The 11,098-nt window shown below is 57.4% G+C and overlaps 1 protein-coding gene and 1 long non-coding RNA gene across 4 annotated transcripts; both read left to right on the top strand.

Moving 5' to 3' along the window:
• Window positions 1-3,543: 3,543 nt before the first annotated feature.
• On the top strand, window positions 3,544-8,453 carry HAPLN2 (hyaluronan and proteoglycan link protein 2). Of its 3 annotated transcripts, XM_073888603.1 has the most exons (8): window positions 3,676-3,716; window positions 3,834-3,930; window positions 4,261-4,319; window positions 6,396-6,507; window positions 6,724-7,077; window positions 7,231-7,347; window positions 7,476-7,658; window positions 7,937-8,453. In XM_073888603.1, exons 4-8 carry the CDS (start codon window positions 6,420-6,422, stop codon window positions 8,215-8,217), a joined length of 1,023 nt encoding a protein of 340 aa, XP_073744704.1. In that variant the 5' UTR covers window positions 3,676-3,716; window positions 3,834-3,930; window positions 4,261-4,319; window positions 6,396-6,419; the 3' UTR covers window positions 8,218-8,453. The 3 variants fall into 3 exon arrangements, with proteins under 3 accessions (XP_073744703.1, XP_073744704.1, XP_025714480.1); XM_073888602.1 differs by lacking the exon at window positions 4,261-4,319 and having other exon boundaries at window positions 3,544-3,716; window positions 6,833-7,077; XM_025858695.2 differs by lacking the exons at window positions 3,676-3,716; window positions 4,261-4,319 and having other exon boundaries at window positions 3,829-3,930.
• On the top strand, window positions 8,454-11,098 carry LOC141371749 (uncharacterized). The gene is made up of 2 exons (XR_012376949.1): window positions 8,454-9,313; window positions 9,640-11,098. It is a non-coding gene; the product is annotated as an uncharacterized lncRNA (long non-coding RNA).

The following is an 11,098-nucleotide window of genomic DNA, read 5'->3' as shown; positions in this document are numbered from 1 at the left end:
CCTTCCTTCCTTCCTTCCTTCCTTCCTTCCTTCCTTCCTTCCTTCCTTCCTTCCTTCTTTCCTTTTCTTTCTTTCTTTCTTTCTCTCAAGATTTTTATTTATTTATCTATTTGACAGTGAGCGAGAGACGGAACACAAGCAGGGGGAGTGGGAGAGGGAGAAGCACGCTCCTGGCAGAGCAGGGAGTCCGATGTGAGACTCTATCTCAGGATCCGGGGATTGTGACCTGAGCCGAAGGCAGACACTTAACCAACCGTGCCACCCGTTTTTTGTACCCACCCCTCCAAGATGTCTAACTAGTTGTCCCAACCTCTGGCACCCTGAATATCCCACAACAGGCATCTGGTTACCTAAGGTGCTGGCAAGCCAGACTCGGGAATGCTATGCAGCCGCAGGAGGGAATGAGCAAAGCTGTATGCCATGTGCTCGTGGGACAGAGGCTCACCACATATCATTAGGTGAGAAGAGCAAGTAGGGAACAGCTTGTATGATATGATCTCAGTTGGATTAAAAAAGAACATGGGGCATCTGGGTGGCTCAGTCAGTTAAGTGTAAGATTCTTGATTTCAGCTCAGGTCATGATCTTGGGTGCCCTAAGATGCCCTAAGGGCCCCCGTCCCCCCACCATGCCCTCAGAATAGAGATGGTTGATGAACCTGCACGTTGGCCTGCTTGAGATGAGGACAAGGTGACCCCCCCATTCCATTCCTTTGAGACTTTGCAAAGCCAGGAGGAAGCTGCCTACACAGCCAGCCAATGCCTCCCTCTGGACATGTTCAGCTCCAGTTTCGAGGTCCTGGACAGTCCTGAAGTGATGCCCACTTCTCAGGAGCCCCAAGCAAAGGGGCTGGAGTGAAGGCCAGGAGATGGAGCTCTGTTCAGGACCTCCAGGCAGGGCAGGGCCCCCCAGATGAGGCACAGTCTCCTGCCGAGGCTCTGCTGGGCATCTGAGGCAGGGGGTGAATCCTGATGCTCCGCACAGAGACGGAAATAGAAGGAGTGAGAGGGAGCGGTCCCGAGTGGAAAACGTGCCTTCCCTAAAGGCTGACTTTCCCCACCTCACCCCCACATCCTCCTGCAGTGACGCTGGGATCCAGCCTCACAGGGCGCCTCAGCCTGGGCCAGAAAGAAGCATGGCCTGGGGCTTGCAGGGAGGAGGAGAAGGCGAGGGACCTCTGCCTCGGGGAGGCAGGGAGGTGGCTGAGGCAGCTGTGTGTGAACTTCATGAGAAGGAGAGGAGGTCCTGCCAGACACCCCCGGCCCCCCCCCTAAAATGCCATCTTGCCAACATCCTCCGCCCCTCGTGCAAAATCCCGATAGTAAACTGGGACTAGCTTGCCGTCAGCAGGGATCAAGAAGGTTGGTCGGCTGACGCTGCCTGGAGGCCGGAAGCCGAGTCTGGGTGTTAGAGGAAGAGAAGTCAGGACTCCATGCTTGGACTGGATCATCCCCGTACCACCCCCCTCCCGCCCCCCAGCTCAGTTGGTAGAGGCAGTGGCAAAGACCTCCACTCAGGAGAGCAAGCCCAGCACCTACCCTCCTGCTGAACTGAGTTGGCGGGGGGAACGGAGATGAAAGTGCCCTTGAGCAAAGTGAGTGCCATCTGGCTGTCCAACACACATGTATTCCTGGTCCTGGTCTGGTCCTTCCCCACTCCGTCCTCTCAGGGTCCTTTCTGCCTCCATCAAAGAGCTCCAGGCCTTCCTCCCTGCCACACTCAGCCTTTTATCGGTTCATATACCTGTGGCTTCCCAACCCTCCTTCAGAAGTGATCTGGGGAGAAAGGAGGGTGGGAGTGAGCCTGGGGTGGTGGCAGAGCCTCTGTGCCCCCCTCTCTGCGGGAGGCTCTTTGTCTGAGTTGGGTGGAGGCCAATGAGATGCACAGGATCAGGGTGTCCTGGCCCTGAGACAGGGGCTGTTTGTCTTCTCTGCTCTGGGAGGAGGAGGGACAGCCCGAGAACAGTGATGGAGGAGAGGGAAGATGCTCCATCAAACCCCGGAGGAGCGCCTGCAGGTGGGGTGGGCTCCCCGTTGTGAGATGTGGGCCTGGCAAAAAGCCCTGCAGCTCCCTGACTTGGAGAATCCAGGGGAGACAACGAAGAGGAATGAGCGGGAACAGCAGCAAGTCCCAGGCTTGACTCCACTGCTGCCTTCCGTGCAGGCTTGTCCCTCTCCCACCTGGCGCCTCCTCTTTGTCAGGTGCCCGAAGAAGCTAGGTGTCCTGAGGTCCCCTCCGGTTCCAAAAGCGCATGATCTTAATAATGCGAAGCTACTGATATAGGGCTGCCAGGTGGAGAGAAAAGAAGGCTGCGAGGCGATTGGAAGCTGGAACCGTTTCTAAATGGTTATTCCTGGAGGGAGTCCTCCCTCTGCACTGACAGCAACCAAAAAAGAAACAGGCTTATCCTGGGTGTTGAAATGCTCTGTATAAAGAGCACCTGGGTGGCTCAGCCAGTTAGGCATCTGACTGTTGGTCTCGGCTCAGGTCCTGGTCTGACTGTCGGTTTCGGCTCAGGTCCTGATCTCATGGGTTGTGGAATTGAGCCCCGTGTGGGGCTCTGTGCTCAGTAGGGGTCTGCTTGAATATTCTCTCCCTCTGCACCTTCCCCCACTCCTGCTCTCTCTCTCTCAAATAAAAAATTCTTTTTAAAAAGAGTTTATTTATTTATCTGACAGAGAGAGAGAGAAAGCACAAGCAGGGGGGGAGGGCCAGAGGAGAAGCAGACTCCCCGCTGAGCAGGGAGCCCGATGCGGGACTTGATCCCAGGACCCTGGGACCATGACCTGAGCCGAAGGCAGACGTTTCACCGACTGAGCCACCGAGGTGCCCCAATAAAAAAATCTTTAGAAATGTTCCGTATGTTGATCTGGAGGTTAGTTCCATGGCGTGTACACGTGTAAACATCACTGAGCTGTCTGCGTAAGATCTGTGCTCCTTGCATGTACATGGACGTTGTCCCTCGACAGAAAGGTTTGAACAGTGAGCGTGGACTCCAGCAAGAGCTTAGACGCCAGGGGAGACTGTGGAGATGTGTGTTCCCACCCAGGGAGGTTAAGGACCTCCCTTCTCTTGAGAATTGACACTAAGAGGTGGTGGGACAAATGAGCTGACCTTTCTTTTGGAGAGCTTTCCAAAATCCTTCTCAGAAATTCCCATTTTCCTCCCAGCCACAGAGACCCCTCCTCGTTGCCAACCTGCCTGCCGTCTCTCCCACTGCAATTCCAAGCATGCACGCTGCCCTCCCCGGAGCCCAGCCATCCCTGGCCTCACACCAAATCCCTCCCGAGGCTTGAAGCTTGAGGATGGAAGGGGCCCCATTTCAACCTTCTCACCAACCATGCCCCCCACCCCACTCTCTTTTCCCTGGGGATGTCCATCCTGTTCGGAGCCTGCCCCCACCTAGGCCCTTTTTCCGGTGGTGTGTGCCAGCCGGTCCTGCATCCCACATCCCCAGCTGTTGACATTTCGTTGCCTTTGCCCACAGGATAAAGAAAGGGCCCCTGTTATTCAACAATAGGGGGAAAGACAGAGACAATGAGAAATTGTGTTTCCGATGGGGTGGGGCCAGAAAAGGAAAGGACAGACAGATGGACAGACAGGGGGCTGGACAGAAGGGGTCCAGTTTCCTGAAGCCGCCGGAGGTCCTGGAAGTCTGGTTCCCGCCTTGAGAGCCTCTTCCCACAGGCAATGCACACCCAGGCTCCTGAGGACAGAGGTGAGGACTCTGTGGGGGCAGGGGGTGCTGCTTGGATGAGGCCCGTGTGGAAATGCAGAGACTGCGGGAGCTTGACCACGGGTCTGTGAGCTCATCCGCAGTCAGCCTCGCGCACAGCGGCCCAACGTCTTCATACCCACCAGTCCGTCGGCTCCTTCTCCGGGCCAAGAACACCTAGAAGAAACGAGGCACCCCACCCTCCACATTCCTCCAGGTAATCTTTCCTGGGTCCCTCCTTCACTCCATCCCCTCGGGGGTCCCCACCCCTGGACCCAAGCCCCACATCTTCCCCAGGCCCAGGACAGTGAGCAGTGCAGATATAGTGCTGGGTCACAGGCTGGACACCAGTCACTTAGCCTGGCTTGGTGGACTGACGGGTGGAAAGGTTTTCTCAGCACCTTGGCTGCTTCTGCGAGCTCAGGGCAGAAGCCTTTCCTCAAAGGAGAGACCGCACTGATCAGGTGCCCAAGTCCCAGGGCTCTAAGGTGCTTGGACCTGCCTGGGGCCCAGGCACCTCCTTCACTGGGACCTCTTCCTGGAGCAGGACAAAAAGCAGCCAGTCCCTGTCGCTCCCATCTCTGTGAAGAGACCGGCTTCTAGCAGGTAGGCACTGGGCCTGTTTGCTTTCTCCTTCTCTGCAAGGGCTACAAAGAGGGTATGTGTGTGCCTGCTTTGAAATACAGAAATACAGCCCAGCGGTTAAGAAAGAGCTTGAGCTTGCGGTCAAATCCAGGTTTAAAACCCAGCAAACCTTGCTCTTACTAGCTGTGTGACCTCACTCAAGTCTCCTATAACTTGTACAACTTTATTTTATTTTTTTTTTAAAGATTTTATTTATTTGACAGAGAGAGAGAGACAGTGAGAGAGGGAACACAAGCAGGGGGAGGGGAGAGGGAGAAGCAGGCTTCCCGCCGAGCGGGGAGCCCGATGCGGGGCTCGATCCCAGGACCCGGGGATCATGACCTGAGCCGAAGGCAGACGCTTAACGACTGAGCCACCCAGGTGCCCCAACTTGTACAACTTTAAGCAGGAGTAAAAGGGGCCGCGTAATCATTCCCACCTCACGTCCTTGCTGAGAGGAGTAAATGCAAGATACACGTGGGAAGCGCTGGGGCGGTCTCACGCAGGTCTCCCGGGGGGTGCCCCCCTACACCCCCTGCCCCTTCTCACCAGGCCGGCGGGCACAGGTGCACAGGGCGTGTCCCCGCCCAGGTACCTTCCCTCTAGCGGCTGGGAAGCCCTCGGAGCCCAGCCCCCATTTCTCCCGGGGCAAGCGGGGCGCACCTTCAGTTGCAGGAGGAGGGGCTCAGCCCCTTGGCTTCCGACTCTCCCCACGTCCCAGCTCACCTTCCCAGAATCCTTAGTGTGGGCTCATTCATTAACATGCACACACATTTATTTAGCACCTACTGTGTGCCAGGAACTATGCCAGGTGCTGCAGATAATCGCTAACACATACATGGCACTTACTACATACCATACACGATTTTACGCATTTTACGCGTGTTCCTTCGGTGAGATAGGTGGGAATTATTATCCGCATGTTTACTGATGAGGACACTGAGGAAGAGAGGAGTAAATAACTCGTTCAAAGTCACGCAGTTAGCACTTGGAAGAATCAGGGTTGGAAAACGAGTAAAGCTAGGTTAAGGTGTCCTCAGCCCTGTTTTAAAAAAATGGTAAAGTTGATAAAGAACAGATAACAATAAAGAAGGAAAAAATCGGGGGGCGCCTGGTTGAATCAGTCTGCAGAGCCTGCGACTCTTGATTTCAGGGTCGTGAGTTCGAGCCCCACATTGGGCATGGAGTCTAATAAAGAAAAGAAAAAGGGGGAAATACACTACTGAAATAGAAAACTGTGTTTGGAATTAGTTCTGTAACCATAATCACCGGAAACCTCCCCGATACAGTCTACAGTGCACAGGTATTACTTTCAAAACCGCACTGCTAGTTCAGCTGCTAACAAAAGCACTTCCAAGAACGAGTGCCCAGGCCGGTGCAGCAGGGGACCCAGAAGCGCAGGTCACCGCGCACTACAGTGTGGCCAGCCAGGGAAGAGGAGGGGTTTCCCAGAGGAGGTGAGGCCCACAGTGACGCCTGGGAGAAGGAGGTGAGAGTGAATTCGGACTCTTTTGGAGCCAGAAGTCCAAGGTGTCTGGAACACAGTGCTGAGGGCACAGCAGGTGGAGGCAATGGGGAAGGCACAGGGAGAGGCGGGATCCCAGAGGGCCCTGCAAGCCGCGGTGAGGAGACCAGACTTTCTCCTCGGGGCGAAGGGGGCCAGTGCTTTAAGCAGGAGGGTGAGAAGATCGCGTTTGCTCTGGCTCCTCTGGAGGACGGAGCTGGGAGAGGTGAAAGACTGTGGCGGGCCTGGTGGCGGGCCTCCGGAAGCAGCACCTGCGACGGGTCGGGGCAGGGAGGCGGCGCCAACTCTGGACCTGGCGTCTGAAGGGAGGGGGCGGAAGGGGGACGGCCCGGGAGGCCTGGGGGAAGGGAGTTTGTTACTGCCCCTTCCCGCATCACCTTCCTTTGGCCTCTTCCAGCCGCCTGCTCTGCCCCCACGCTTTCCAGCTGGACAGTCCCCTCTAAGGGATCCCTACTGGATGGGAGTTCATCTCCAACGCTGCTGCCTCCCCCCATTCCTAGTCCCAAGAAATGCCCACTCTTTGTGCCCTGCAGACGGCGCTGGGCTGACTCGCCATCATGCCAGGCCCGCTCAGTCTCCCAACACTCTGCCATTTCCTTCTCCTCTGGCCCTTCGCCATCTTCCACAAAGCCCTGGGGGACACAGGTAAGACCTCAGCCCCGCCCAGAATTTGGGGAACGGTGGGGGGAGAGGCTACAGGTGTGGGGGAAATGGATGGGGCAGCTGTTGGAGGTGCTCAGGGAGGGCCACTGTTGAGTGCGCCATGGAGGAGACGGTTGGAGGAGTCTGGGGAGTAGAGTCTGGATGGGCACTTGCAGTGGGGGTCAGGGGGTTCCTGCCACTGTGGCCCCCTCTGCTCAGCACCCCACCCTGGCCCCCACTACCTCCTGCCCCCCATCCACGAGGTCATTCACTCTCGTCGTGGGGCCACGGCCACGCTGCCCTGCGTCCTGGGCGCCCCGCCTCCCAGCTACAAGGTACGCTGGAGCAAAGTGGAGCCGGGGGAGCTCCGGGAAACTCTGATCCTCATCACCAACGGCCTGCAAGCCCGGGGCTACGGGCCCCTGGGGGGTCGCGCCAGGATGCGGAGGGGGCATCGGCTGGACGCCTCCCTGGTCATCGAGGGCGTGCGCCTGGAGGACGAGGGCAGGTACCGCTGTGAGCTTATCAATGGCATCGAGGACGAGAGCGTGGCGCTGACTCTGCGCCTGGAGGGTAAGGCCCTTGGGTTCCTCGCCGCCCCCTCCTCTCCTGCGGGGCTTTGGCCGCCCCAGCCCGGGTCTCCCAGGGCTCCCCCCGCCCGCTGCCGGGGTCCCCCAGCCCCTCCCCGGTCCGCCGGCCCTCTCCAGGATGTCCGCCTCCCGCCAGGTGTGGTGTTTCCGTACCAGCCCAGCCGGGGCCGGTACCAGTTCAATTACTACGAGGCGAAACAAGCGTGTGAGGAGCAGGATGGGCGTCTGGCCACCTACGCGCAGCTGTACCAGGGTGAGCGGCCGCCCCGCGCCCCGCCCAGGCCTCTCCGGGATGGACCCGGCCCCGCGGGGGGGCGAGCTCCGGGCAGGCTTCTGAGGGGACCCCTCTAACCCCGGACCCCGTCTCCCCCTGCCCGCCAGCGTGGACCGAGGGCCTGGACTGGTGCAACGCGGGCTGGCTGCTCGAGGGCTCGGTGCGCTACCCGGTGCTCACGGCGCGCGCCCCGTGCGGCGGCCCGGGGCGGCCGGGGATCCGCAGCTACGGGCCCCGCGACCGGAAGCGCGACCGCTACGACGCCTTCTGCTTCACTTCCATGACCGCAGGTGAGGACGCGGGGAGGCAGGCGGGCGGCGGAGCGGGGATGAGAGCCCGCGCCTGCGGCTCCGACGCGGACGCGGGGCAGGTCTGGAGAACGCCGCTCGGGGCGAGATGCGCGCGTCCGGAGGGGGCGCGGCCTCGCCGTCGAGACCGCGCGTGGTGCCCTCCGTCGCCGCGCCCGCCAGGCTCCCCCCTCTCCCGCCCCCCGCCCCACCGCGACCCCGCCTCGGTCCCGGGGAGGCTTCGGCCCGGGCGGGTGGTGGTGACGCGGCCCGCTCCGCAGGCCACGTGTTCTTTGTGCCCGGGCGGCTGACGCTGTCGGAAGCGCACGCGGCGTGCAGGCGGCGCGGGGCCACGGTGGCCAAGGTCGGGCACCTCTACGCCGCCTGGAAGTTCTCGGGGCTGGACCAGTGCGACGGCGGCTGGCTGGCGGACGGCAGCGTGCGCTTCCCCATCACGTCGCCGCGGCCGCGCTGCGGGGGCCTCCCGGACCCGGGCGTGCGCAGCTTCGGCTTCCCGCGAGCCCAGCAGGCGGCCTTCGGGACCTACTGCTACTCGGAGTAGGACCGCCGCCGTCCCCGTCCCGTAGCCCGCCCCGGCCGGGGGTCCCGGCGGGCCGGGCGTCGGAGGGGAGGTGGCGATGCCTGGCGGGACCTCGGACGCACGGATCCCGCCCGGCCGGCGGCCGTTCGCGCGCACCCGCGGCCGCTGCTGGGGGCGGACCGGCGCCCCAGGGCATTAACCGACTTCTGTGCCCAGCAGCCCAGTAACTTGAGGACTTTCTGCGTCTAGTCGGAGGTGGAGGGGGGTGGGGGTGGGTGGGTGGAGGGGGTGGGGCTGTCTCGGGCCCGGCCGGCCGGCCGGCCGCGCGCCGAGGTAGGCGGTCAGAGGTGGGGCTCCTGCTTCTGGGGGCGAGCCTGCCGGACCGTGGGGATTGCGGGGAGGGGGCCCCACAGGTGGAGGGGGGGGGACTGCAGGCACCGCGGGCAGCCTAGCCAGGCGTGGACGTGGGAGAACGCGGGTGCTATTGCGCCGGGCCCCACGCGGGGGCGCCACGCACCCACCTGAGACTCTGGTTCCAGTCTCCCGGAGCGCACGACAGAACCAACAAAGACGAACCTAAACGTATTTAGGAATGTGTTTGTATCCTGCCAGTCTCCGGTCCTGTACAGGAAACTCAAACCACTGTTCAGCTGACGGGAGACCGACCCTGCCCAGGGAGGAGGCGGCCAGCAGCCCCGCCACCGAGCCCACCGCGGGGCTGATACCTGATGTGCGCTCGCCACCCCCCTAGGCGAGAGGCGGACGGACGCACCAGGAGCATTAACATCTGGTTCAAGGAAACGTACCAGTAACTCAAGAGACAAGCTCAAATGCCATTAATTCGTTTTTCTCTAGTATATATGTTATTTTAATTAATTGATTAGTTTGTTTATTCATTTTACTGTTCAAGCAATCTAACTCCACCACAAGCTTGGGCTGGTGAATGATTACTGGAGCAAAGGGTACGAACTTTGCTTGATACATGTCGTGAAATTGCTTTCCAGGAGGGTTCTTGCTGTAATTGCTAAAGAGAATTCATCCCGTTGGATTTTATATAAAGGAACAAACGGCATCTTCAGTAACTCTCACACTGCAAGCGGAGAATCTGTGGCAGTTCGTAAGCTCTGCTTTCCTCTTCTTGGCTGTGGGATACGAATATCTGCCTCTGGAGTTTGCCCCGAGGGGTAACTGAAACAATGTGCGGGGCACCATGTGCCTGGCACACAATAGAGGCTCTTGTGAATGGTGCCTGTAATAATTGATGATTATTATGGTAACACTAATGGTAACAGAACATCAACAATAATTATTATTGGGGTTCTTCCCAGGTAGCCTGTAGGATTGGTTGCTGTATGGCGCTGTGTTCATCAGGATACACTCAGCCATGCTGTGGTAACAACCTCCACACAGCAGTGGCTTAAAACAAGATCATTTCTCCCTTAGGCTACCTGTGCATCGTGGTCAACAAGGGGGTTCTTCTTAGTTATTCAGGGACCCAGGCTGATAGAGCAGCCACCTTCCAACGCTGCCAATCACCACACCGGAAGGAAAAAGTGGAAAGAGCTCTGGGAGGTCTTACATCCGCAGTCTGGCCCAGACACTTGTCTGTTCTGTTGACAACTGTTTCTCTAGAACTAATTGCACGGCTTCGCTCAACCACAAGGGGGCAGGAAAGAGCAACCCTACTCAGGCCTAGAAGTAAACCGGCAACTGTCCCTACAGGACCAGCCCCAGCTCCACCACAGACAGGCACTGAGGGCGGTAGCCTAGATTCTGGAACATGCTGGCAGCCACCTCCTCCTCCACGGCCCTTCTGGGTTTTCTAAGTTCTGGTCTGTTATGGAGTCAGAGCCCCAGAAAGTCAAGATGCTGGGCCCCACAGCTTCCCTGAAGGAAGATGGCTTTCCTTCTGTACAATGCCCTCAACTTTGTCCAGAGACCAGATGGGAAGTCACAGGAACTTTCCATTTGCTGCAAAGCCTTGTTTTTCCACCCACGAAAACACATGCCTACTAATTTTTACAACTATTCTCCACACTGCTATTACAATTTATTATTATTATTATTATTATTATTATGGAGAACTTCAAACATATGCAAAAAGAGAGAGACTAGGATAGTGGACCACTTCATCATCCAGCCTGACCATTTCAAGAGTCCACCCTTCTGGTTTCATGAATTCCCTCACTTGTGTTCGTTTGTGCTGGAGTATTTTAAGGCAAATCTCAGACAGCCTATTATTTCACCTGTTAATTCTCACTATGTATTTCTAACATATAGTGACTTTTAAAAATAACCATAATTCCATTATCACATCCCCCTCAACTGACATTATCTAATATATACTTCATGATCAATTTCCCTTGAATGTCTAAAAAATAGTTGATTTGCCCAAACCAGGATCCAAGTAAGGGCTACTCATTGCATTTGATGAATTTTTCTTGGTTAATTTTTATTTATTTATTTTTAAAGATTTTATTTATTCATTTAGAGAGAACGAGAGTGAGCTCACGCAAACAGGTGGAGGGGCAGAGAGAGAATCTCAAGCAGACTCCTCGCTGAGCGCGGAGCCCCAGGTGGGGCTCGATCTCGGGATCCTGAGATCATGACCTGAGCCGAAATCAAGAGTTGGACGCTCAACCAACTGAGCCTCCCAGGCGCCCCTTGGTTAATTTTTTTAAAAATATCTTTTAAATTGTAATACTTCTTCCTCCTTCATGTTTTCTATGCCATTTTGTTTGTTTGTTTGTTTGTTTAGGAAACTGGGTTGTTTTCCTCTCGAGTCTCCCACATGCTAGATCGGGCTGAGTGTATCCTTGTAGTGTCATTTCACATGTTCCTCTGTCCCCTGTCATTATATTTAGAAGTTTGATTAAACGTACGTTCACTTTTTCTCCCAGGA

The sequence above is a fragment of the Callorhinus ursinus genome, unplaced genomic scaffold, assembly GCF_003265705.2.
Source record: "Callorhinus ursinus isolate GAN/ISIS: 27379988/994484 unplaced genomic scaffold, GSC_fseal_2.0 scaffold92, whole genome shotgun sequence".
Lineage (NCBI taxonomy): Eukaryota > Metazoa > Chordata > Mammalia > Carnivora > Otariidae > Callorhinus > Callorhinus ursinus.
The sequence above is the reverse complement of the archived record's forward strand: the minus strand, read 5'-3'. Positions and strand labels throughout refer to the sequence as shown.